Source organism: Pezoporus occidentalis, unplaced genomic scaffold, assembly GCF_034315485.1.
Source record: "Pezoporus occidentalis ecotype Australia unplaced genomic scaffold, CSIRO_AGI_Poc_V1 ctg157, whole genome shotgun sequence".
In the NCBI taxonomy this organism is placed as follows: domain Eukaryota; kingdom Metazoa; phylum Chordata; class Aves; order Psittaciformes; family Psittacidae; genus Pezoporus; species Pezoporus occidentalis.
In genome coordinates, this window is record NW_026913393.1 from 413,969 (window position 1) to 441,954 (window position 27,986).

At 49.5% G+C, this 27,986-nt stretch overlaps 1 protein-coding gene across 5 annotated transcripts in view; it reads right to left on the reverse strand.

The window, feature by feature from the left end:
- The window catches only part of CTIF (cap binding complex dependent translation initiation factor), a 153,506-nt gene that overhangs the window by 16,508 nt on the left and 109,012 nt on the right, over positions 1 to 27,986 (reverse strand). For 4 of the 5 annotated variants that reach the window (XM_062611743.1, XM_062611747.1, XM_062611746.1 and 1 more), the window contains 3 exons: positions 26,432 to 26,873; positions 24,421 to 24,750; positions 4,639 to 4,794 (listed from right to left, as the gene is read on the reverse strand). In XM_062611743.1, the coding sequence (XP_062467727.1) occupies positions 4,639 to 4,794; positions 24,421 to 24,750; positions 26,432 to 26,873 (928 nt within the window). The remainder of the gene's footprint in view (positions 1 to 4,638; positions 4,795 to 24,420; positions 24,751 to 26,431; positions 26,874 to 27,986) is intronic. The other variant, XM_062611745.1, reaches the window with a different exon arrangement.

Consider the following 27,986-nt stretch of genomic DNA (forward strand, 5'->3'; position numbering starts at 1 on the left):
CCTAAGGGGACCACAGTGACAATGCCACATGGCATATTCTCCAGCTCTAGGTCCCACAAGCCTGTTTTTCCACCTCCTCGCTGTGCTGCCCTAGGCAACTGCTCAGGTTACCTGGCTGTAAAGCCGGGTCTGAATGGTGTCATCAAAGTAAAGAGATGCATCCAAAGCAGCACTTGACATCAACCACCTCGGCTGGAAGTGGCTCCTCCTGGCACAAGGGTAGCAGGAAGGTGGCAGCTCCCAGGCCCAGAGGCACCTCCTGGCTTGGCATCGCAACAACATCCGCTCAGGATGAGATCGAGATGCAAGAGGAGCCAAACCTCCTGACACCACTCATCTGTCGTGGCTTCTGCAGAGCACAGCCATGGACCCAAGCTGGATATGACCCTTCCTTCCCTGCAGACTTTAGCCATCGCCAAGAGCTGGGCTAGTTCCTTCAGGACCCAGTCCTAATGCTCCTCCTCACCAGCAGCATCAGGGGATGAAGCAGGGAGGGCAGTGAGCTGGGCTGGCCCATACCAATGCTGTTGACAAACACAGATCCATGAGCAGCACAGAGTTGGATGAAGAACAACCAGCTCCAACCATGGTTAGGAAATGGCTATGAAAGGAAAAAGTGGTGACAATCAGTGAACAATAGATGGGAAACAATATTCATTATGTCTTAGGAGCCATGCGGCACTTGCTGCACCAGGCACAGGGCTCTGGAGTGCTCCTGCCCCTTAGATGGTTCAAATGACATTTGCTGGTTCCTGGTCTTCACCCATTTTCTCCATTGTGCTGACTGCTGAAGGCCACAGAAAAGAGTAAGTGTGGCCAGACTGCAAGAACTGAAGTTCCTTGGTTGTTCTCCTTGGTTTCAGTTGATTTTGGGGGACATACAACGTGAAGCATTGTTGGAACAGTGCTGAGTGCGGTCCTCTGGGCATGGGGCAGAGGTTTTGAGGCAGAAGAACGTCAGCAGGTTCACTCCTCACCATCCTGGAGGGACAGAAGGAGATGTACAGGGACAAATTTGGCATGGTTTTGTGAAATAGTGAGGCCAGAGGTGAGAGCACATGGGCTTTAGGGCTGGCAGAAGACAGTGGGTCATCCCTCTTGCTTAGACCATCACGAGCAGGAGCCAGGAGAACTTCCTAAAACTGCTGAAAGTGCTTTCATCAAGCCAGATAAAAGACTCATGGAGGAATGTGGTCCTGGAGGATGCCACCACTGGTCCCATGTGAGGAAGGCTGGAAGCAGACAAGTGCCAAGCTCGTGGTTCCCTGGCTGCAGCACAGCTATCCCCAGGGGAAGCCTTTCCCTGGGAACAACGCCCTCTTCCAGCTCACCCTCCATTCCCCGAAGCACCGAGGGAAGAATAGGAGGAAAGCTCTTTCTTTTATTTCTATTTAACTTCTCTGCTTTGTTATTCTTTTCCCAGGCTCCCCAGATTTGATGGCTGCAATAGTCCTCTTGTTCTCATCTGCGAAGGCCTCTCCTCTGGTTGCCACAAAAATCTCTCCTTTTCCCCAGCTGTCTTCAACCCTGATCATTGGGCTGAGCTTGGGTATCCATTTCCCTTCTCCAACCTAAACAACGTGCTATTCCAAGCAGAAAAATACGTTTTGATCCAAACCACCATCCAAACTCACCGTGCTCCATCAAACCATTTTAATGAGACCTGGACCCACCTTTTACTTCCCTTGGCAAACCATCTCTTTGCCTAAAATCCCAACGCTGACCCCAGCAGACCTTGTTGTGAAGACACTCTCTGCCTGCACAATCTCACCCCAAACCCTCAGGATGCTTCTCAAAATTGAGCTTTTTGATTCATCAGACAGCAGACGCAGTCACCATGTTGGATGTGGTGGGAGACACTTCCTTCTCCCCCCATCCTGTTTTCCAGTCCAGGTGATGGACACAGAGGAGGATGTGGCAGAGCCCCTCCGGGACAGGGCCTTGGTGTGGACCACGTTTGTTCCAATAGGCACAGCCACTCCCTTGGCTCCAGAAATGCTGCCCAGGCGAGGGAGCAGCTCTGACCCAAATCTCCTTTGCTGTGATTAAACAACTGTTGCTGTGGCTGACATAAAGATCCAGAGGTCTGCCCACTTCCCTGAGGACGGTGATGAATGCCGGTTCCATTACCCAGCAAACCCCAGCCTCACCTGAAATGAACTGCAGTTGTGATTTTTGATTTGCTTCTCCCAGCCCACAAAACCAACCCATCCAATAAATAACACTGCCATTGCCACCCAGTGTCCCAGCCATGTCCCCTCCTCACCCATGTCCCCGCTGCCATCCTTGCTTCCTCTCACCCGGCCCAGCTCCACAACTAATGATGGTGTTAATAAGCTTTTATTCTGGGGGGAAAGGAAAGGAGCTGGAGAGAGGAAGCTTTGCAGGGGTAAGGGAAGAGACATTCCTGCCTCAGTCATCAGGCAACTTTCCCCTTCCTCTTGCTTGCTCCCTCGCTGACCTTTGGCTGAGCCTGCCCAAGCTATAAAGGAAAAGGAAAAAAGAAAAAAGAGACAGAGAAACTAAAAAGCCAGAGAAGCTGAAAGGACAGGCAGAGGTAGAGATGTTATCTCACCTCTGCTAATGATTTATCATCAAAGGATGGTGGATGGAGGCAGAAGGAGCTATTTATGACTGTGGACAGCACAGAGGGGCTTTGCTGTGGGATGCCCAAGGGGAGTTAGGGGTGAGGGGCTGAGACTGAACGTGGGGATGCATGTGCTGATTTGCAGGAAGGCGAAAAGCCCCAAAATGCTGCACGTTATGAACCATAATGTACTTTGTGAACCTGTCCTCAGGAAGCAGAGGTCCCAAACCTTATAGGCTACGGTGACACCCTCTCCTTCCCTGGGACACCAGCCCATGTACTTCATGAAGCTCACCAAAGAATGAGCACTGTGAGTGATTAGGGAGCTTCCATCACCTCACAGAGCACTCAGCAGGGCCAGCCTGTGTAAACGTTCCTGTCCTCTCCTGGGTGCAGATGGAAGAACTCACCAACACCACTTTGGCTGCACCTACAGCTTGGCTCTGGCAGCCATCTCAGAGCCTGGCACCTGTCACTGCTGACAAATAGGTGGTCCTGTTCTCCTGGCTTGGCCCCACGTGTCAGAGTTAGCTGAGAGTGGCAAAATCCCTATCCCAGAGCCATGGAAGAGGAACGGCAAGAGTCAAGGTCACAACCCTGTGGAGTGAGCAACCACAGATTAACCACTGTGATGGCTGATCAAAGACTCAGGCTCACCCATGTCAGGTAAGGGAAGAGTCTTCTGACAAATGACATCACAGGGACAGAGCTGTCCTGCTAAGGAACAGAGTTGTACCTTAAAGAAGCAAAATTTACGCATGATGCCTTGATAAAATTAGTAAAAGCTTTTTATGGAGCTGTCCTATAGCAAAAAATATCCCTTATACGTGAAGTTTATGTCCTTCTGCACACCTTTAGGCCACCACCATGCCCCCACACACCAGCAAGGTGACAAGAGGGGCTGTGGTGACATGGTGAGGGCAGACAGGAAAAATCCTGGCAGAATCTGTGTCATGGCTGTGATGGGAAGCGGATGGGAATGGGGACTTTGCTAGACGCCAAGATCTTCCCCATAAGGTGACACATATCCCTGTGGGCAGAGATTTTGGGGAAGTTAGGCTATTCTTAGCATCCCTTTCCCACCTCCTCCTGTGGATATGTGTGCCTCATCACGATGCCTGGGCTCTTTCTCACTGCTACAGTCACCGTCTGTGAACCCTACCCACAATATTACTGCAAAGACAAAATGTTTATGATGTGTTTGCATTCAGAGGAAACTTCCCATGCGTGTAAAAAAGTCATCGCTGGCAGTTTCTTTATCCTTCCCTTGCCCAAGGTCTAGCGGAGAACTTATTTTACAGAAAGTTATTTACGGCCCAACAGAAGCACTGCTGACAACTTGAGATTCACAGCTCCAACCCTGGGCAACCAGGCAGGTTTTTCTGAGAAAGCCTTCTACAGACAGCAGCAGGAGACAAAACCATCTTTAGAACAGGATGGGGGAAAGCCCTCTCCTGCTCTGCTGAACATTAACGCTTGAGTTGCCTTTTCCGTTTGCCCTCACCGAGGTTTTCTGCTACCACCCCAAACCATGGTGAGCTCAGGGACTGAAATGAGCTCATCAGGAGCTCAGGTTCTGCCACCCTGGTGGCAGGGCTGGGTTTCTGCTGCTCTACACTGGGAGTAAGGACACATGGGACCTCACCTCTCCCCCTCTTTCCTCCCCTCCGGTCTGTCTCATCTGTTCAGGTGGCTTCACCTGCTTTTAAGAAGCTTTTTAAGCCTTTTAAGCCTCTTATTGGGGATTTTCACAATGTCGGGATTTGCAAACTCCAGCGTCGAGTTTGCAAATCCCGACTGTTGGGCTTTGCAAACCCTTGGACAAAGGGGTCTTGCTTGGAGGACATGCTTTTAACTAGCAAAAATACAACATGCAGGAAAAGCCACACATCCCTGCGGATGTAGGTACTTTTGGGGTGAGAAGTGTTGATGCTGGAAAAGCAAACCTCTAGGAATCATAAAGCAAACATCTATGAATCATGGGCTCCTCACTGCTGCAACACAACAGCGTGGCCCGCAGGTGGAGAAAGACAAACTGTGAAGGCATTTACCTCCCTGAGGCAGGTATAAATGGGGCAGACAAGGACTCGGAAGGGCTCTCCGGTGCTGCTCCTCATGGTGCCGAAGACCTCGCAGAGGAAGGTGATGAACCCCAGCCAGCGCTCCACGTCCCGCTGCTGCAACTCCTCCCGCATGGTGAAATCCTTCTGCAGGAGGGACAGAGACAACAGGCTGCATCAGCAAAACCGCATCACCCCGGGAGAGCAACGGCTGTCTAGAGAGAGAATTAGGAGGAAACTGAAACTGAGGGTGGTGGGGAGGAAGACAGACAGACTGACTCTTTAGTAACAGTGGGGAGATTACTCAATGCATGCGGAATGGCTGCAGTTTCAACACAAGCAAAGTCACCAGAAAGCAGGTACTGTAGAAAAGTCACCAACCCCTGCAATAACTGTCATGGCTTGCACTAGGGGCAGTGTCCCCCATGCCCTGCCCTTCCCCTCAGACAGACACAGGGGCTCTCCTCCATAAGCACAACCAGTATTGAATGAAAGCAGCAACAAAGAGGTTGAATGATATGCAAGGGGAAATGCAATGGATGCTGGTGGCCACAGCAGGGTGGTCAACGTGGACCTGCCCACCCTGTTGATTCCAGTAACTTCCACAGACCTGATGTCTGGCCAGGGGCATCCTAATGGACTGGCTGTTCCCTGGGGGCTCATGAAATTAAAGTAGAGACTGGCTCCCTGCATGAACAGAAGAACATCAGGGCATCCTGGGCTTGGCATTAAAAGGTCACCCTTCCCCGGAGCTGACGGTTGCCATGGCCAAGGATTATCCGAATGACGTGATTTATGGAACAACATCAGGAGGAAGCATGCAGGGAGGTAGCTGCCTCCCCATCAGTCCTCCAGCTGGGGAGAAAAACAAGGGCTTTGCCTGAAGGCAAAGATACGAAAAGGGGTACGTGTGCATTGGGACTGTGTGGCAAAGAGGCTGTGTTTTTAAAGGGGAAACACAGAGAAGCAAGTAAGAACCCTTCTAGGGGACACAAAGAGTGTGCACCGCACTCAGAGCCAAGAGGGCTTCCCTGGGCTCTCAGCAGTGCTGCAGAGCTTCCTGCAAGATGTCCCACATGAATTTGCTTGTCCGCCTCTGTAGTGACTTCTGTGTCACTGTGACCTCTCTCTGTCGAGTGACCTGTCCTCGGCATTAAAAATTAGTAGACATTGAGTACAGGGAAATTAAAGAACAGGACAAGTTTGTTCTCAACACCATGTGTTCCCAGGGCGGGTTGCACAATGTTTGAAATCCAGCGACTAAATAAATCATCTTACTTCTTTTTCATCTCCATTTATTCCTACTGCCTGAGACAAAAGGGTTTGCTGCTGCAAATGCTCCAACCTGCAGCTGCACTCTGCAGAGGCAGGGAGATATAAAAGCCACCACACCAAAGTTGTCTCTCATGCCCCGGACAACACACGGGAGATACCTCTTTTGAAACAAAGGTAAGTAAAGCAGCTGCTAAAACAAGCCAGGCAAAGGCATGATGATTGCTTTCATGACACAACCGTATGCATAGAAGATCCAAGACAAGAGCTATTTATATGTTTCATTACAAAAGGGGGAAAAAATACATTTGCATATGCAGGAAAAAGACTTGTAAAATAACCGAGGCACTCATTAACCAAGCAGTGATGACTAATTCCTCTCTACACCCATTTCTATAAGGCAATTGCCCAACTGTGTCTGCGACTCTGAAGTCAACCTGCAGCCAAATCTTGTTGGGTCTTTGCGGACTCTCTGGGGGAGCCTGCACAGTTAGTCCTTTCATTATCCAGCCAGTCCCAGGGTGGTGATGGAGGAGGAGAATGGCTATTTGCCAGCTCAGGTTATCACCCCGGGCTTACCAAATTACTTGTTCTGGAGTTTTCACTTAAATAAATTGTTAAACTTATTATTAATAAATTATTAAAATAAATTTAAATATTATTAAATAAATAGTATTAAATAAATAATTAAAATAAAAAAGCAAAGATAGACAAAGTCCTAACTATTGAGAAATAGAGCTCAAATGAGAGCATCCCATGCCCCTTGTCTGCACTGACAGAGACCTCCAGCCTTGCCCACCCCTAATGGAACCCGCTGGTGACTTCGACCCTGGGACAAAAAGCACCTTGTGAACCCTGGAGCTCTTCCATGATGCCCTGAGACCTCTAAGCTGTGTCCTGCATCTCACACCACATCCTACCTGGCTCCAGCCCCATAGCCATCCTGCTCCCCTGAGCCTGAATGCCCTCCAGTAGCCCCCATGTCCTGCCTGGGATAGTCCAACACTGATGCGTCCGGGGAGCCAGGCATATTTTGGGTTCCCTGGGGAATGCTGGGAAATTCCTTGCAGGTCGGGATAACCGCACAAGCTCTGTGGTCCCAGATTACTGGGAAAGATAAAAACCACTGCAGGAAGCTCTCCTCCTTCCTGTTCCTGCTTTGAACACATTGCCCCGCTCCGCAGCCTTGCAAGGGAGAAAACCAACTCTTCAGCGTTTTATCTTTAAAAACAATTTTTTTTCTCTAACCCCCCCCCACAAAAACAACCAACCAAACACAAAAAGTCCATAAAACAACCAAACCAAGCCAAACTCATCATGGGGGCTGGGCAGGAAGGGATGACACCACTCAGCACCCTCTTTTCTTCATCCTATGGCACCCAGGGGGTGATGCCACCCAGTGGGGACACCAATGGACACTCTGCCAAGCCTGAAGAAGACCCCTGCAAAATTAAAAGGGACTGGGGTCTTCCTTGGACTCAAAAAGCTTGTGCAGGCTTTGATGGAGCTCATGAACGACAGAAGAGGGGGATGGAACGTGTGATGGATGCAGAGGTCACTGAACATTTTCACCCAGAATGTGATACTGCAGTGTGAATAATTTTGCTCCATTTGCAGCCTCAGAACTGACCCACATGCTGCAAAAGGAAATCATTTGCACGCACTCTGCAAATAGGTGTGATACTGATTCCTTTGACCAAGTAGGAAAAGGAATTGCACTTTTCTGGGATGATGACTGCCTATAGACAAAAGTTGGGCTTGCTGGAATTGAATCTCAATAGTAGATGGACTTGTAGTGCCAGGGGCTCTCCTGAAGCATCCTGAGATACCCATCCCCTCCAGCCTCACATGGTGGTGCCACACCAGTGTTACGGTGCACATGATGAAGATGATCTAGGGTGCATTTGTCCTTAAATTTGGCCTTCAGACAGCAGGTTTAACCCCTACCATGGCACACACAAACAGGCAAACCAACACGAACGCTGTGCAGAAGTACCCAACCTCCCTGGGGAAGTCTACATACGAAGAGATCACTGCTCTCATCCAGCTAATCTGGTCAATGAACTTGCATGTCTGACTGACCTGGCTGCACATCGGCTGTGCTCCCAGGACTCACAACCCATCACGCTGGGCATGGAGAATGTGGAGACCTCCTCAATGTCTTCTCCAAAGGGTGTGCCACCAAAACACATGAGCCAGACCAACAGCATGGGAGAGGTGAAGAACTGGCCGGCAGCGAAGAGCGGCTCAGCACAGAACAAACCCATGTCCCATGTGCCCGGGGCACATCCGATGGAGCCGTGCCCTGACCCACACACCTCCATACCAGCAATGGGAAGCCTTGAGGAGGCTGAAGAGTGCTGAAACCACACTGCCGGGTCACTGCCCTGCCCAGTGACCTTCATTTGCTCTGGAAATGCCTCACGGAGCTATATAAAAATAACTAGTGGATTGGCTTGCCCCATGCTTAGGTGGTGATGTCAGCGCAGTAAGCAAATTATCTTTCATCAGTTTGGCTGTATTTTTAAACATGAATTGTATTACTAATTTGGGGGTGCCCTGGCCCATAGATAATCTGGGCGCATTTACTGGATGACCTTCCTTCAGTGCCTATTGCTTAAAATAAAATGTATTTATACCAGGTAGCAGGGTTGACTTCCCTTCTCTGCCTGGTTTGGGAGAAGAGTTCATTGGGAAACCATGTGGCAAGTGGAAGGATGCCAAGGGGACCTCTGAAGAGGTCTCATACAGGACAAGTTTGGGGCACAAACCTGAAAGCTAAGCATGTTCATCATGCTGGGCCTCACCATGTGTGATGGGTAGGTCAGGGCTTAGCTCACCATTCGAAATCCCTTGTTGGACTCTTTCTAAGCTTGGCTGAAGCTCCTGCCAGCAATGGAAATAGAAAATGCCTTTATCTTGGGGCTCTCCACTCTTGCACCCAAGTGAAAACCCACTCGTAGACGGGCCTCGTAGATGCAGCTCATGCAATACTATCCTTTCTTGGCTGAGACATCACACCTCTCCAAGACCACGATGAAGCTAGAAGAGCCAAGTGGATTTTCCACTTCACGAGACAGGAGGAAAAACCACTTTAGGTGGGCAGCAGAGTCAAGCGGGATGAGGAGCAGCGTTTTGCCATCAGATCGAAGCCCTTGCTCTAGCACAGACAGCTGCAGCCGAAAATTCATCCCTTGGGACTTTGCCACACTGTTTTAAGATGAGTCCCAAATAACTCTTCCCTAACTCTGGTCCCACCGCCTCATGGGTGACTCTGTCAGCAGCAACTCGGAGGGCAAAAGTGTAGCGTGGGATAAAAATGAGGGTTAATTTAAGCATCGCCACCTTCTGATGGAAAAAAAAAGGACAGATTTAGGCTTGTTGCTCTGTAAACACAGGGCTCTTCCTCTGGCAGTTCTGCTGTTTACTCAGTCATTGTCAAGGAGGCAGGAAATACTGAGTCAGAAATACTGTGCAAAGAAGAAATGTATAATACTTAGATATCAGTGCTAGGCGCTATATAAAAAGCTGAGAGAGGCTGTGCTGAATACTTGATCTTTCTGGCAATGTGCTCCAACAAAAGGTTGGAGCCTTAAATGGCTCTTTGGAAAAGGCTGTGAGACAAATAAAACAGGTTGGAGGAGGGAGCTGGTAGGTAGAAGGTGAGGCAGCATCCATCTGTTGTTGCTGTCCTGCAGAAGCACAACCTCCACCTGCTCCCTCTTCAAACCCTCCTAGAAAGGGCTCCAGTAAAGGACATTTGCCACACTTAACAATGATGCGTTATTCCCTGTTTGTAATGTCAATAATACCTGTATTTAGGTCCAGGCTTGGAGGAGGCTCTGGAGTGCAGCTTTGCTTTCTGGGGAGAATAACCCAGTGAGATGAGCGGCTTACAGCACTGGCATTCAGAAGGAGCTCAGGAGGTGCTGGAGAAAGCTCTGTCAGCACCCAGGAGTGACTGAACACCTCCACCCATGGATGCTCAGGGTCTCAGTGAGTGCCTCTGAAGCAGAGCTACCTCCCACATCTCACCCCACATGGACAGCACTACATGAGCTCCTCTGCTGTACAACCCACTGGAGATGGTGGGACATGAAGTGGGACCACCAGCTCTTCCATGGGCTCTGCTTTTCTCAGCAGCCTCCCTCCCTGCATCACGCTGACACTCTATAAGGACTGAATCATACCTAGGTCCTACCACATTATCCCTGCCCTTGACAGTGCCAGCACAGGGACACTAAGACAAAGCAGAATAGGATGACATAAAACCTGTTACAGCTTCCACACAAGACTGGGAAAGAGCAGCACAAAAGACAGTTTTATTCCCAGTCCTGTGTGGGCTCCCATCACCTCGGTACCCTGATTTCACAGCTGGAAAATGGGTATTATTTGCTCATCTTCCTCTGCAAAGCACTTCGGGGTGTGTGACTGAGACATGCAAATCACGACAATTATTATTACTCCAACAAAGGAGCTATTGTCATTTAAAGGAGATAAACTTTTAGATTACAGATGACACCCTGTGCCCAGCCTCACAAAGGTTCCAGCTTCACCCAGCCACGAAGCATTCCACTCCCACAGACTTTCATCACTCCGTTTCCTCTGGATCTGCACCAGAGGAACGTGCACCAGCTTCTTTTTGGGGTGTTCTGGCCACTTTGGGAAGAGCAGCAAATCCTAGTGGCAGCCTTCAATATGGACCTGGTTTCATGATGGCCACAGCTCTGTGAACATTTCTAATCACAGAGGTTTCCAAAACACATTGTGAGGTGCAGGTCCGGGTTACCAGACAGTGGCCACTATCCTGTGGGCACCTGCCACCCACAAACCGGCCACCAGATAACACATAACTTGCATTAAATGGCTGATTCTACAAGAACAACTCAACAAAGATCCTGCAGCCATCAGACAGACACAAGTAGTGCTTATTCCTCTCAAAAAGATTTGGGTAGGAAGGGAAATAAGGTCAAAACCCCCTGGTTCTTCTAGAGGAGACGCTGAGCAAACTCCCAGCATGAAGAACATCCCTGAACTTGAAATTCCTCAGGTTTGGGTAACCTGTATTACCCAAATCCACGTCCCAAACACACTTGAGGTAACCCAGCGAGTGGTCACTTGAACCTCCTGCCCCCTGGCCTCACCATGACCCTCTCTGTCTGGCTCCAAATCTGGGATCATCAGCAATTACCCATCCAATGTGGGCGTCACACAGCTTGAGCCAGCGACACCTCTGAGGTCCCTGGGGGCTGCAGAGGTGCAAGCAGTTAATTATTGATTTAGGTGAGGTTTAAAGCACCAAGGTGGGAACATAATGATGGATGTGCCAACAGAAAGGTGTTGCTATTGACCTAGTGGTTGCTAGAGATCTTGGAGCACTGTCTGAGTGGAAGCTCTAACATCATAGGATCATAGAACAGTTTGGGCTGGAAGGCAGTTTAAAGCTTTAAAGCAGTTCCAGCCCCTTGCCACGGGCAGGGACACCTTCCACTAGAGCAGGTTGCTCCAAGCCCTGTCCTTGAATATTGCCAGGGATGACCAGGAGCAGTTACAAAGGCTTATACCATGCTATCACAGGACTATTTCTCCTAATGATTATCAACTGGGACAATGCACAGAGCAGAAATACTCTGCAGAAGGCGTGGGATGCTCTGGGAGCTCTGGTTGCTTCACCAGAGGATGTTTGCCAGCACCTCCTCCAGCAGTACCCAGGTGACAGAGTTGTCTTCCTCATTACTTAATTTTTATTGCCGCCCTTCCTATCTAGCACCTTTCTGGATTCCCAAACACGTGCCAGCATGTCCGCTCAGCTGGATAACAGCAGTTTATCACCACTTTAAAGCCCTGTTATCCCATGAACCCAGACACAATCACACAGCAAAACGTCACTGCCTTCCCCAGCCAGACCCTCCAGCAAGCAGAGGGAAACAGACAACAGCACACACATGGATATAGGGAACTTATGGTATCTTTGAGAGCCAGAACTCAACCTCTCAGTCCCATGGAGAGGGTCTGGTAGGGAGAAAAAGGACCATGAAGAAATACAGATTAATTTCCTTGCTGGGTAGCTGTCAGAGCAGCCGGGGCGCCTCTCTGACCCACACTGAAAACACCACATAGCTGTAACTGCCCCATCCCTGGCAGTGTTCAAGGCCAGGTTGGACACAGGGGCTTGGAGCAAGCTGCTCTAGTGGAAGGGGTCCCTGGCTGTGGCAGGGGTTGGAGCTGGACGAGCTTTAAGGTCTCTTCAACCCAAAGCATTCAGTGATTCTGTAAGCCCAACAGCATCCAGTCCCTGTGCCAGCAGTCCCCTGCCTGTTACACGGAGGTGGTAGGAAGAGAGAGATCAAGCACAGTGGATCCCTGCTCACTCCAGCATCCACAGCAGTGCTAGCACCCCCCCTGCATGGAAAAACGTATTAGTATAAACCTCCCAGGCCACAGGCTGCATTCCCCAAAGCATGAGCTCAGCGTAAAACCATGCTGGTTTGAAGAAATCCCCTAACCAAGTGTATAGGAGCTGTTTTATATGTGTAAGGATGGTCTGATGGGCAGCTTTCAAGCCCTTCCCTTCCTCAGGGCAAGGTCTGAGCCCCAGCACCATCCTCAGTATCTGCTCAGAGGCCACTTCTGTGCCTGAAAAATGCCAATCCCACGGCCAGTGATAACTTGGGGTGATGACAGGGACTCCTACAGAGGCTGATGGATGGATCCTGCTTGCAGATGCCTCAGCTGGAGATGCTCAGCCTTGCATCCCAGAGGGAATGCATCAGGAACTGGATTTTGCCAGCAGGCTGCTCTCTTATTTTAAGCTCTGCCCATGCAATGCTTCCTCTTTGTAAGAGGGGTCAGTGAGGATGGGCCAAGTTTCCCTAAGAGGAGGAAAAGTGGCTGTGGAAGCAGGTGTTGCTTTCGTCCAGGCTCAACAGCTGTAGAGATTCTGCTCGCAGTCAAAATGAAGCTGTGCCTATTGAAATGCCAGCCTGCCCGTGGATGAATGAAAATGGGAAGGGAAAAACAGCAGGCAGCTAATCCTGTTTGCCATCAGGAGTTTTGCAAGGGTGCTCCTGGTTTAGGGTTAGGGTTAGACAGCTCAGTCCAAGGAGGCATTTTCCTGGGTGCCTGGATGCTTTCCTGTGGGATGCAAAGATCTTTCTAGAGTATATACTGGGTGGTGTTTCACCATGGGGTGGGACCATCAACCTGGCTGTGGAGTGCAAGAAAGCAAGGCTTGACCTCTGCTTCTCCACAAGCCAGGAACGATGGATGAATGAAGCCCCAATGGCTACCCCAAAACCTGCCCCTGAATAGGAAGCTGCTGAGCTGGGTGGCACCGGGAAGTGGATGGACCTCAGTGTACACATGGCTACAAACAGGTCCAAGAGTATTGGGCATTATAGAATCATGGTGTGGTTTGGCTGAAGGGACCAGCTCCAGCCCCTGCCGGCAGGGACACCTTCCCTAGAGCAGCTTGCTCCAAGCCCCTGTGTCCAACCTGGCCTTGAACACTGCCAGGGATGGGGCAGCCACAGCTTCTCTGGGCACCCTGTGCCAGCGCCTCAGCACCCTCACAGGGAAGAGCTTCTGCCTAAGAGCTCATCTCAGTCTCCCCTCGGGCAGGTTAAAGCCATTCCCCTTGGCCTGTCCCTACATCCCTTGTCCCAAGCCCCTCTCCAGCTTTCCTGCAGCCCCTTCAGGCACTGGAGCTGCTCTCAGGTCTCCCCTTCAGGAGCCTTCTCTTCTCCAGGCTGCCCCAGCCCAGCTCTCTCAGCCTGGCTCCAGAGCAGAGCTGCTCCAGCCCTCACAGCATCTCCATGAGCCCCTTTGAACCTGCTCCAAAAGGTCCACATCCTTCTTACACTGGGGGCCCCAGAGCTCTACTACGGCCAGAGATCTTGTCTTTCTACTTTAAAAGGAAGCAAGAAACCCAGAAAGACGGATGTATGGAAACGTTTCGGGTGGCAGAGCATGGGGGTCATGCAGGCAGACAGCCAGATTCATCATGGGATGAGATTGTCCTCCATCTGCCCAGAGGCTGAACCGCACGGGCGAGGAGGGAACCAGAGGAGTTAACGGACTCCCAGCCAGAGATATTCGTGGCACCCAGAGTTCATGCAAAGTTTCATACCGGGACCCTTTTCTAAATTCTTTCGGTCATGGGAGAAAACATTGCAACTGTTTAGTCTGCAGGGAGGTGGTGGCTCTGGCCCAGCACTCGACATCGTTGAGCAAACATGCCGGAAAGCAAAGGGGACTGACAACCCTCTTATCTCCTCCGTCTGCTTTTCACCCTGTCCCTCCCACCGCCGTGGCCAACTATCTGATGGGCATCGGGTACTGAAGTTCCCCGCTGGAAACGCAGCTCTGTGGTCCCTCGGATGGGAGATAAGTGACCGCTGAAAGATAGGACTGGAAGTACCAGTCTGGTAAAAGACGTTATTTACACAAAAGAGCTCTGAAAACCTTCTTCGGGGGCTAATATTTACCAATCCTACAAAGCCAGACAGCTTCTGCTATAGCGAACGTTGTACTTGGCTGTTTGTTTTTAAATAATGTAAAAGATGCATTGATCTTTCCTGCTCATCCCCTGAAGCATGCAGGCACCGAGCACCTTACAATGCCTCTGAAGCTGCCCATCCATGCTGGAAAAGCTGAGATGGCAGAAGAGAACTGCAGAAAACAACATTAACCTGCAAACCCCCTCGATCCCTCTAAACCTTCTATGTCTAAATGGATGCTCATGATTACCATGACATATTTTGAAGCATATGCCCCATCACTAGCAAGGCCAGGCTGGACTGAGCTTGGGGCAACCTGGTCTAGTGGATGAGCTTTAAGCTCCCTTCCAACCCAAACCACTGTGTGATTCTATGATTCTGTATTGGCAAAGGAGCTGGCTGTGAGCATCACAATGTAAGACCACCAGATACCATAGCTAGAATATTAAAAGACATGCAAGGTAACACACCTTAATCTTAATGAAGCAGAAATCAAAAGGTTTTGCTTTTCCAACCTCACACTATTTCCTTAGCTGGTTCATTTTTTGCTCTCACTGTCACTGCTCTCAATTCCTGCTGCTCCTGTACCAGAGGTGATGTCACTGGATTTGGGTTCCCTGAGCTGCCAGAGATGCTCCTTCTATTCCCTCTTCATTAAAAAATACCAGTATGTAGAGCAATAGTAATTAAAAAAAACCCAACAAAACAACAAAAAACAAAGTGGAATTTATCCCTGAGAGGGGAAAAGGAATAACTGGCTTTGGATGCTCATCAAGGGGGGAAGAGTATGGGGGGGGCTCCATGGATGGCAGGACCACTGATGGGGTGGCCCCATCCAGCCACACATCATTTGCTCCTGCCCTCAAGAGCCAGATGCTGTGTTTCACACTGGTATCAGCCCTGGACAGGCATGGGATAGGGATCTGAAGCAATTCTCATGTGGCCCCTTCCTCACCTGCCACGTATCCTCTGTCTCCTCCACTCCAAGGACTTGTCCCACTAAAGTCACCACTGTTTTGCATTTGCTTGTTTAAATGTCAAAGGCATTAAAAAGATGAGGTTGTGCAATACAATACCCACAGGGGAGGTAAAGGTCCGTGGCAGCACTGTTCCTCCAAATCCAGGTTTTGACAGGTAGGTACATACTGAAACATCCAGCAGCGGAAAAAACCCTGAGCCTAATCCTGCCTGTGGGTGACCGTGCTGTGACACCAAGGCTGCAGGTCTTACATGTCCCTCCGGGGGCCACTGCAGCAGGCCAGCTATAAAAAACAGCCAATTATCTGCTAAGGGCAGCTTGTGCTTGAGCGTATCAATCAGCCCACTCAGATGGAAATTGAATTTGGTACAAATTCTTGTGGCTCAGATAGAAGTCCTTCAAAAAAAAGAGATTTCCTGTGGGTCGGCACAAGAACATCCTCTGTATCTTGTGTGCTCATGGACGAGCAATGCCAGGCGTGGGCAAAGCACAAGCTACCCCATCATTCCCCCTTCCCAGGAAAGAACAAGAGATCCTGCCCTCTCTTCTACCCAAATCCTAGCTCTGTGCCGACTCTAGTGCCTGCGTCTGCTCTGGCCTTGGCTTAGGAGGTGAAGTCCTGCTTATCCAGCATACTCCCACTTCCAGAAGGATGCTTCATCCCATATCAGAGTGACTGGGGGGTGTAGGGGTTTGCAAACGGGTCCCAGTCAGGGTGATGCACTGTAGAGTCCCAGTGAGCCTCGTTAAATCCTGTCCCCAGGTGAGGTGAAGGGAACCAGCTGAAAGAAGGGCTGGGGATGGCAAGGTGACTGTGGGTACCGGCAGTGGGGAGCTCCCAACCCCACAGCATCCCAAAATCCCCACCCTGAGCTGGATTTATGCTGGAGTAGGCAGGAGCAGATGGTCTGTCAGGAGGGTGCCTTAGGCCGGCTGAGTCCCTGGGCTGGCAGGAATGTGCTCCTGCATCCTGGGGCTTGGATTTGAGCCTTCCAGGAGAAAACATAGCTGGAGCTGATGCTGGTCCAGCCTGGTCTGAGGGGATGTCAACATTACAGTGCCTGCCCTGCCTCCAGCACAGCAGGCGGGGGTGGGGGTCCTCAGGCATTTCTTCACCTCTCAGTCAAGGGATAAATGGACTTTGAGGCGTTTTGTTTTGCTGCCTTTCCTGCCACAGCCTCAGGGGGACCTGAGCATCCTCCCCTCACCAAGCAATGGCTGGGAGGAGGTAGGAGCCCACCACACCGGTAGCTCAGTGCCTGGATCCGTCCCAGAGCTGCAGCAGGCTGCAGGCAGGCTGCACAGTCTGCAGTCTCCACCTAGAGCCCGGCACAGCTGCTGCTCCGTGTTGCCAGCACGCTGCAGCCCATGCACAAGGTGTGCACAGATCCCACAGCCCCTGGTCTGAACGTGACTGTGCTTGCAGCAGGCAGCCAGGGATGCTCCTGACAGTGCTCACCACCAGCCTGCAGGACCACGAGGAGCCTCCGCTAGGTCCCACCACCACGGGGAGATGCCCAGAGAAGGCATCCATGGGCCAGTGGAGATGGTGGGACAGCAAGTACCATCCCTGAGGACACCACACACTGGAGCAGTGGCTGATCCCCACCATGACCTTGCAGCCCCGGTCTCTCCAGGGGGAAAGGAGCCATGAGATAACACATACATGGTTTAGTGTGAGGTGTCCCTGCCCATGGCAGGGGGTTTGGAACTAGATGATCTTAAGGTCCCTTCCAACCCTAACTATTCTATGATTCTATGATGGCTGCTTTTCCACAACACACCTGAGCCTTGCAATATAAAATCTTACCAGCACACTGAATTCAAGTAAAATAAGTCATTCTTTAAGGCTTTTCTTCTCTTGCGACTTACTCCTGCTTCCCATCAGCCTCTCAATTGCACAATGCCCTGCTGCTCAACACTAAACACCTTCTCTATGCAGATCCATGAGCATAGCTGCATTGGACAGACTCCAGCCTCCTGCTACCCGTGGGGCACTGGCCCTATGGCCACTTCCAGGTGCAACTCAAATGCTTGAGGGGCTGCAAGCCGCAAAACTGACCCCCAGGACTGGGCTGAAGACTGACGTGCAATGCAAGCCCACAGCCGATTTAATCCGTGATCTGGCTCCTGCTGCTTGTGGGGCACAGCTCCCGTCCCCATGCCCTCCTTCCTATCAGTGGGAAACTGTTGCCTTTTCTTTGCACTTCATTAAAAGCCCAAATCTTGGTTTAAACCCCTGTTTGTGCCCCATTAGAACTCCAGATCTTGGGTAAAACTCCCTTTTGCACTTCACTAACCCCCCCCCCACCTCACCATCACCCTCCACGGAGGTGATACCCGGCGCTCCCTTGTTGCCGCCACATTCCCACGTCATGGAAAGGCTCCGAAGGAGCCAGACGGCTCCGCTTGGGAAAAGCGGCAAGTTTAAAGCACGCAGCCCGATATTTAATCCGGGGCTCTCCGATAGCTCACAGACCCACATGGGACCTTGTCTGCCAGCGGCTCCCGTAACCTCAACCGGCAAAGCCAAGCGCTGTCACTGTGGGCAGACAGCAATGGCTTGGCCAGACCCATAGGTAACACGGGTCCGGCTCCCATTGATGCCTGGCTCTGCTCTTTACCTGCTGGCACATGCCCCTGGCTCCCTCTCCTGCCCAATGCCAACACTTGCATGGGTTACAATTGGCTCTGACGGCTATGCAACATTATAATAAAAAACATAATAACCCATAAAAATATAGAACAATAAAATAGAAATAAAATTATCAAAATATAATCGTGATACTAAATTAGTAACTACTCTGTTACAGAATTACAGAGCATCTTCAGAGACACAACCGGGGCAAACAAGAGGGAATGTGTCTCCTTCCTGCACCTCCTTTTCTCTGTGCTTGAGAACAGGCAGCTGGTGATGCTCCTCAGAGCCATGCCTGGGTTCCCCATCCTCCTCCCCATATACACACGATGTATATAGGTGTGTGCACGTATTTAGAATTGCCTGTGAACTCCCTGGGTGTATAGGAAACAAATCCGCCCCCTTTCACAGTGGGTCCCTCAGTGGTTTACAAAACCAGGACAGTGCGGTCAGCATCAGTGCAGAAATGTAAGGAAAAAGGGTTTCCAAGCTCTACATGTTCCTGCAAACCCCAGATGAAGGTGTTTCAAGATGGGCAGCATCATTTGCTATTTCTCTGTCTGTGATGGGCTCCTGTGGCCCACACACACATCAGCGCTGAGGTTCAGCACCAAGATGTCCCTCAAACCCCCAGAAGAGATGCAGGGAGCAGCTCGAGCTGAGGAAGCTTCCCCCAGTGAATCACCACCTCGTCTTGGTAAGAGCTCATCAAACTCTTCTGGAAGAGACACCAAAGGCAGCAATGTTTAGCTTGTGCACAGATTGAAGAGATAGATGTGGATCTGAAATTGCAAACCCTCACTGCTGTGGCATTAGAGGTGCACACCTTTACGGCTTTAGGGTTTGATCCAGGCACCTTGGGACCTTTTTTCCCCTGCCCTTCAGTGAAACAACCTTTCTGATGTCTCCTGGCAATGTTTTTTCCTAGGCAAGTGGTATCCCCTGGCTTGTGTGTACAGAATCTGGACCATCTGCAGTTAAATTAATTAAAACCAGCCATGGAACGAGGGCCGATGTGTTTGCAGCCAATGCTGGACACAGTGTACAGGTCAGATGCTCTCCAGCCGCACTCAGATTCTCCTGCCTCCACCTCTGCCAAACCACAAGCTGTGCCCACTGCAGACCCAGACCCTCATCGTGTTAAGGGGGAAAAAGACTGTCCTTTAGCATTAACCATGTGTATTACCTCCACATCCCAATTCCTGCAGTATCCCCTTGGTGTCTTTACCCTCACAACCCCTGCGATAAGGAAAGGGCTGCTGTCACTGGGAGGTTGTTTGCTCAGATAAAGAGGAAGCCTATGGGAAAGGAGGGATTTCAGCTGTTTCCCCTTAAAGCTTCATGCTCAGCATGGTAAACACTTGATTTGCACCCTGATTTACTCAAGGGAATCTACCAATCCTCTAGTACCTTATGCCACAGCATCTACATCTCAGAAGGAATTCAACCTAATTTTTCTTCCACCTGGGCTACAAGAACATATTTTTGGCCACCTTCCTGGTTAAGCCCCTCCAGAAGTGGTTACAGTGACCATATTACAACCAGAGGAATCCACTGAAACCCATGTACAACCTCTACCAAAACCCACAGGATTCAACTCAGGTTTCTACAACCAGAGCAAAGCCCAGCACTGAACTAAGGAAGAGCCATTTCTGGGGCAACAAGAGATTAAGACAATGAAGAAAGGGGGAAGGGACCTTAAAGCTCCTCCAGCTCCAACCCCTGCCATGGGCAGGGTCCCCTTCCACTAGAGCAGCTTGCTCCAAGCCCCTGTGTCCAACCTGGCCTTGAACACTGCCAGGGATGGGGCAGCCACAGCTTCTCTGGGCACCCTGTGCCAGCGCCTCAGCACCCTCACAGGGAAGAGCTTCTGCCTAAGAGCTCATCTCAGTCTCCCCTCTGGCAGGTTAAAGCCATTCCCCTTGGCCTGTCCCTACATCCCTTGTCCCAAGCCCCTCTCCAGCTTTCCTGCAGCCCCTTCAGGCACTGGAGCTGCTCTCAGGTCTCCCCTTCAGGAGCCTTCTCTTCTCCAGGCTGCCCCAGCCCAGCTCTCTCAGCCTGGCTCCAGAGCAGAGCTGCTTCAGCCCTCGCAGCATCTCCATGGCCTCCTGTGGCCTCGCTCCAACAGCTCCACGTCCCTCTTGTGCTGCTGCCCCAGAGCTGGATCAGGACTGCAGGGGGGTCTCCGCATAGCGCAGCAGAGGGGCAGGATCCCCTCCCCGAGCTGCTGGTCATGCTCTGGGGGTGCAGCCCAGCACGCTGAGGGGGGGGGCGGGTGTGTCTGGGCTGTAGGAGCATGCTGCTGGGTCGTGTATGCATTAGGGTGTGCATTAGGGTATGCCACAGAGTATTCAGTATGCATTAGGGTACGCTGCAGGGTATCCAACAGGATATGCAACAGGGTATGCAACAGAAATAGCCTTCCTCCACTGGCACCAAGGCATTTCCAAGCGCAGGGATGTACCAAGCACTGGCTCTGGCTGCAGGCCAGCCTGCGCTCTGCAGCAGGCTCTGCTGTGTCGAGATGTTCATTTCGTGGTGGTGTTGGCTTTTTTTTTTTTATTAAAAGAAGGTATCAGCCTTCTGTTTGATGTGCTGTTGGCCGCGGTTGCTAAGGGAAGCAGTGTACAATTACAGCCCCAGTGATGTCCACTCTAATAATACACTTGGCTCTGCATAGCTCAGATGCAGACACAGTTCTGCTATAAAGAGCACGGCCATTTCAACAGAGGAATACTCCAACTTATGTTACATGTGAAGGGTTTGTGGCACGTTGCTTAACCGAAAGAAAAAATACAAGCACCACAGCCTGGGCATGCCAGTGAATGAAACTATGACAAGCAAAAACCTCTCGCAGGAGACTCACTTTCAATTTATTAATTAAGAAGGTATTTCTATGTGTCCACCAAGATGTTCTCCCATGCTCCCATCTGCCCAAGCTCATCAGGCCCAATTTGGCCAGGTCCATCCCAAGGACTCTCACAGCTCAATGCTGCTCTTTGCACCAAACACCAAACCAATCCCAACGAGCTGCTAATCAAACACAAGTAAATGAGCATCCCTCAGTGCCAAGCTCCTGCATGGCAGCATCTCCCCAAGCTCAACCCATGACTCCCCTTTCCATGTCTCCCCGCAGTATCCTGGAAGGCTCTCAGCACCCAAATTCAAGCTCAGCCTATGATTTGGGACCAAAGCACAGAGTAAAGGACAAATTCAAACCAGAGTTTTCCTGACAGATCCCCTTAGAGCCTGAAATAGTGCAGCGCTGGCCAGGGGGATGCTCTTTAGAGGAGCTGCTGGCCGGGAGGGGGATGACATGACAGCATTCCCATCCTGCGGCGCTGGCATCTGTTTTGGGATCAAAACAAGCCCCCTGAGATAAGCTGCGAACATGTGCAGCCCCTGAGCACGAGCACCTTGTCAACAGCTGAAGACACAGGAGCAGCCAGGTTAAAAAGACAGTTTATTGCCTGTTCCACTGGAAACCCCTTGCTGCTTGCTTTAAGGGCTGGTGGGGTTACAGGGATGCTGTCTATAGGTACTGGCATTCTAGTAGGGAGCCTCGATGGGTTAATGCACTGATTTATGAGATTCTCTGGTGCTGTTGCCGTCGCAGCCCCAAGAGAAAGGGACAAACAAGCCCCTACAAAACAGGAGCATCTGCCAGGAGCAGATGTGGGGGGGGCGAGCGATCCAGCCCCAGGCGCCAGCAGCACAGGGCAGGATCACGTTGATCCCGATTTATCACACCCCGGCAGAGTAATTCCCCAGCTCGCCGGTGCCCAGCGAGCCGAGCTCCTTACGTCCGGGGATCAGATTAGTCTGAAAGGTGCTAGAGAGACATAAATCCTGCTCTGGAGCAAGCGTTTTATTAAAGGCTTTTTGTTGTGTTCTGTTTGTTTTCATTTATTAATGGTAAATTATCCAGAAATGGCTGATGGAAAACATCTGATGGTAGAGAGGCCAGGACTGGAGCTGGGTAATGTTATATTATTAACTCTGTATCAACATGTCATATCGATATAAATAGATATATATATCAATATATCATATTGATATTGAACTATCAACATCATATCATCAAATGTATCTCAGTATATCATATTGATATATTAATATGGTATACACATTGCTCCACAATATCCATATATTACCACCATATGGATAATGTATCATATATCAGTACCATCAACTCCATGATCAAGGGAACTGCGATGAATCACTTGTGCTTCATACCTGGGTCTGTTTCCAGGCAGGGAACAACCTGGATACATCACAAAAATTCCCAGTTTAGGGGCTTGACCAGAGCATTTAACAAATCTGTGTGAATACATCCGATTGTTTTGGTTAGAAAAAGAAACTGTGCTTGGAGAAAGTCAAATCCTTCACTACGAGAAAGGAAACGTTACATTATTTAATCTCACATAGCACTTTGCTTTTGACCTGTAGTGATCTGTCACCTTTTGCCTCATCAAGACGTTTTCTAAAAGATGTGCAGTTTGGGGCTGAGCAATTCCCTTTTGTGCATTTTTCTATGCTCCAGCACATGAACTTGGTCACCAGCACTCTCTGCTTGCTCTTTGCATTTCACTTCTTCCCACCTTTCCACAACGGATGTCATTCTCCCATCACACTGAGACCGGCTACATGTTTCTGGGAAGCACTTTGGGACTCTCTGGAGATATGAGATATATTATTTATCCCATGTTCATGCTATGAAAAGCTGAATATGAAGCGAGTTATTATTGAACATGACACTGCGGGTAAGTCAGTCCACTGGGTCTGTTGGTAGGAATGGAAATGCTGGGGCAAGAAAGCAAGTTAGAAGAGATGATGGAAGAGAACTGCCATCATCCTCAGTTTTTGGATGACACCCTGCTCTTTTCTGGCCATTGCTCCTGGACTCTATTTTGGATTAGCATTGCTCAGACAAATGGGGAAAGACACAAGAATGAGCTGGCATGGGAAAAGCAGGATGCATGAAGGGTTTGGAGCCCCCTCCAGCCCCTTGCTTCTAAATCCGGGACTGATGCTGACAGCAGTTTGTCTCCTCCTGCTTTATAACCACCTTGGAAATAAATCAAATGGAAAAAAAAAATCACTACCTGGTACAGGTAATGGGCAGATGTGTGTGCATCCCAAGGGAAAAGTAGAGAAGGGGTGGGCACAGGGAAAGATGCTGGGTTTGATATATACCCAGAGCAATAAGAGAAGCAAATCAGGATCACTGGCTTTGCAGAATGATGCTAGGTTATGCTAACTATTGATTTTTTTTTGTTTTATTTTGCTCCTTATTTCCCTGCTTGCTGTGTTGCCCAAAAGGCAGTGCAGCCTGCACAAGGCAGACGCAGCCAGGCACAGCATCCAAAGGATGATGTCCAACAAAGGCAAGGCAGGATAAGATGATGTGCCAATAACTGAAGCAGTGCTGGGCACTGAATGTGTGCAGCAGAGCAGAGAAATGGAACAAGAGCTTTGTACATGCCACAGATGACATGCGTGTGTGAGGGAATGGCTAAATTGAAATGCATATTAAAGACAGAAAATAATGGTTTCAGCTCCAAAAGTCCTGTTTCCAGAGACACTGAAAGGTCCATATGAAACCCTTCCCAGAACGCAAACCCCCTTTGATGGTGGCATTGTTCCCCCAGCAGACCATGGGCAGTTGAGGACAGTTACGTTTCCCCATTATCCACCACTATCATGGACCAGTTATCAGAGCCACTGCTTTCCTTCCCCCTGCCCCCTGGCTCAACCTTTGCTGCCATTCACAGTTTTGGAGCAGAACAATCAACCAGCACTGCATAAACCAAGTCACCCAATAATCAACAAATACCCAAATTATTATAGTCTGGTTGCAATCAGAAACCAGCAGTGAGCTCTTCATCCAGGTGATGCAGCCAACAGTCTACTCAGGGACCACAGAACCATAGCACCACAGCCTGGTTTGTGTTGGAAGAGACCCTGAAGCTCATCCAGTTCCAACCCCTGTCACGGGCAGGGACACCTTCCACTAGAGCAGCTTGCTCCAAGACCCTGTGTCCAAGACCCTCCACTGTAAGACCCTCCAAGTTCACTTCTCTTTATGCCATAGGGATGCTGCTACAAGCAAACCACTCATTTCACAGATGGGCCCTGGAGTGAGATACCATAATTCCATGTAAGCCCATGAAATGGGAATGAAGAGCAACTTGACATTGCCCTCAGTGCCATGTTATCTATGGCAACCACTAAATGTGTGCATAGACAAAATTGCAGGTACCCTCCTGTTCTCATCAACTGGCTTCAAAAGGAATTCGGTAATGGCTCAGCTCCCGGCCAAATACATGGTAAGACCAGGCGGGGTGAAGCTGGAGGCATATAACCAGTTAATTTTATCTCTTTACCTGCAACATGTTGAGGAGCAGACTCCGGAATTTGGTTCCTTCCACCATGAAAAGGGCCATTTTGTCACACAGCTTGGCTGCTGTGGAAGCAAAGCTGCGGTCCGTCACCGCTTTCTGGTAAATGGTCTTGACTATCTCCCCCAGCATCTCCTCAGAATTGGTGGAGTTCTGAGCCTCCTCCATGAAGGTGGTGAGCTTGGAGTCAACGTCGCTGCTGTTGTTCCTCATGCTGTTGAGGATTTCAATTAATTTGTCCATTTTGTTCTTTTCAGGGTCGGTGCTTTCCACCGTGACTTCGTCCTGGTCCGTGAAAAGGGAAAGACAAGGCGTCTGTTACACAAGGAAAAAACAGACATATCAGCTGATGTCCTTCCACAAACTGCAAAGGGGAAAGGGGATTGGGAAGACATAGAAACAGGCACAGAAAAATCAAAACATCTTTTAGAGTGGTCTCATCTCAGCATTGAAAGACACAAGTGAATGAGTCCAGCCCCAGAAATATTCTATTTCTCCATTTCCCACAGCACTCAATCCCAGAGTCCACCTCCCAGGCTCAGGAAAAGATGTGCTCAAGGGTCCTGAGCTGGGATATTGAGGTCTGACCACCCCTGATTGCCTCTGGCATCCTGGACCAGTTTCTGGGGGTGTCTGCAACACGGTGATAATAACAACCCTACAAAAATGTCTTTTTAATATATATTTAATAATCTAAATTGAGATCAAATGACACATGATCCCAGCATTAGAAAAACTCTTAACTTCTCCATCTCTTGGCTGTTACACTTTTCACATCATTACCACAGAATTCATTGCTTCAACATTTAATTATGCATTTGCCCTTTTCCCCCAGTGTCAGGCATGCGTCCTGCTTAGTTTGTGTTGCTCCCTTCCAATCTTAAGATGTGCTATACCAGATACACCTGTAGCAATTCTTGGACAACCCCAATGTCAACCAGCAATTGGAATTGTCCAAAACCCTCATCAGGAGGCTAGCTGTGTTGACAGCACCCACCCAAGAGTGGGTGCTTATGTGATGTGTTTCTTACAAGACTATAATTCACAGGGAGAACATTAAAATTAATATTCTGAAATTCTCTACTATACTCCCATTGCTTTAAAGAACATAAAAATAACTAAAATAATCTTTTCCTCCCCCTCATGCCACATACATAAATAGTAAAGGCACATGCATTCAAAGGTATACATTTCCAACATGCACTCCCATGGAACTGTATATGTTCAGGTTATTTTTGCTACGTATTTTGGAAATCTCATTGGAGATACCCCACAGATGCATTTTCCAGTCTGAAAAAAAGAGTCTCAAGAGAAACAGTCTGAGTTTCACAGGGGCAAATGGATATATCATCTCCGAATTCCTCAGAAATCTGAGGCTGAATATTGTTTCCAAAAAGGATTTCTCCTCCGTCACTTGCATGCAATAGTTTTGTTATTGTTGGTTTGTTGGAAGGAAGAGGGAAAGATAAGGGCATTTCAATTCATTGCTGAGATAAAGAGACATCAACTTCTAAGTAGCTGACTACCTATTCAGCACTAAAAAGTTGATGCTTGAGGTTTAGTTCTGTAACTGTGGATAGACAAACTGCCTTTTCAGAGCTCTTTGCAAAGTGGTCTGAATGATATGCTCTGCAGACTGGGAGGCAGATAGCTGGGCTCAGCCTTCAGGGAAGGGGCACCCAAATTGCACCTCACATGTGCACCAGCCTTCCCCAGTGATCCTTGCGTGGGTAGGGAAAGAGCTCCCAGTCCTTCTTGGAGAACTAAAGTTGGTAGCAACCTCAACCAAGAAGTCAAGCTAAGAGCTTCAGCGCTGTGTCAATAAAAGGCCTCCTGAAGAAGCACAAAAACACTTCAAGAGAAGTGTTGACACTGGGAGATTGTTGGGGTGCATTCATGGAAAGGTCACTTGAGCCCACCACCCTTTGTATCGAGAATGGCCAACAGAAAGACTGCTGGAAAAAGGGAAACTCAACATTTCTCTAAGATATAATACCTTTTCTTTTAGCCTCCTCCGCAGCCTGTCTTTGGAGGACTGAAGCAAATTGATCTTGGGTCTTTCCCCAATGCGCTCATGAATACTGTCTTTCCGCTTGGTCTCTGCCTCCTGGTTGTACTGCTGAGACTGCTTCTCCACAGCCTCTGGGCCTCGGTGTGTCTCCACAGGGATATGCACCGTGCAGACGGAGGTGTCCTCGATTTTCAAATTCTCAGTCTCTTTGGCGTTTCTGTGCGTTTCTTTGTCATTGGGTGAGTGCTTCTGGTTGTGGTGCCATCTCCGGTTCTGGCTGTAGCCATGGTGGCCCGTCCTGCCTGAGGAGTGAGGGGCCTGGCCTCCTTGGTAGAGTTTCTGGTGGTCCCTGTTGTGTTTGGTTCCACCTTGCTGATGATCTGCGTGCTGCTGAGACTTGTTCCCACCAGGAAGCCTCTGCTGCCGCCTGGAAAGCCAAAGAAAGTCATTAGTTCACCCTTTCCTTCATGGTCCTGTTTGGTCAACACATCTGTCCCACCAAGCAGCCTGGTGGGTTCACCCCTGGAAACGTTCACAAACTGCAGATGAGGCCCTCAGTGACATGGTTTAGTGGTGTCTTTGGCAGTGCTGGGGAACCACTGGACTTGATGATCTTAAAGGTCTTTACCAACAGGGTTGATTCTGTGATTCTGTGGGTGGACTCTGCGAGTTTCCCTGCCACAAAGGGAAGCCAATTTCTTGGCATCTAACACAACCTAGTACCAATTCACACCTCTAAATCTCTTTCAGTAACAAGCATATTTCAGCTGAAAGTTTTCATGAACAGTTAGATAACATGATTTTGGTTTCCAGGAAAATCTCCCCCAGATTTCTGTGTTTTCTGCATTGCTTCCACACTAAACCAGGGAAGACCTAGACAGTGCCAGCTGAGCAGCAGGAAGTCAGGCAGGCAAGAAATAGCAGGAGATATTTTTTCCTGAAGACCAAAGGAGCTCCTGATACACCTGGGTTACAGCATCACTTGTTCCTCTTGCTGCCACCTCTGCTGTACCAACACAGCATATTGCTTCACTGGTTTGCAGTGAACCATTTGAAGTGTATCAATAATTTCAAAGTGGGAAAAAAAAAGCTAAAAAGCAAATAATTTAGTAAAAGAAGTGCCCACACCAATGGTTTTGTTTGGCCTTTCTTTATGCGTGCTCTTCATCTTTGCTATGGTGGGAGAGGATGCACACACGGACACACTTGGCTCTGATAGCACAGGGAGCCAGGACAATTACCTCCAGATAGGAGGCTATGTAAATGCAGCTCCAAATGGATAACACAGCAGCCACAAAGAGGAGGAATTGCCTGCAAATTGTTTGCTGAAGTGACTACAATAGCTCAGAAGGGATGAGCAAGCCCTCATGTGCTGGCTGTAACCAAAAGCTGAGATGGCAGGTCCCCAAAGAAACAGTGGTTGAATGGAAGAAATGCTTTGGCAGTCTTAAACATTTTGTATTTCCACACAGGCTGCAGCATGGCTTTCCCAAGTGGAGAAAGCAGAGCTGGAATGCCATCATTAAGGATGCAGTTAAGA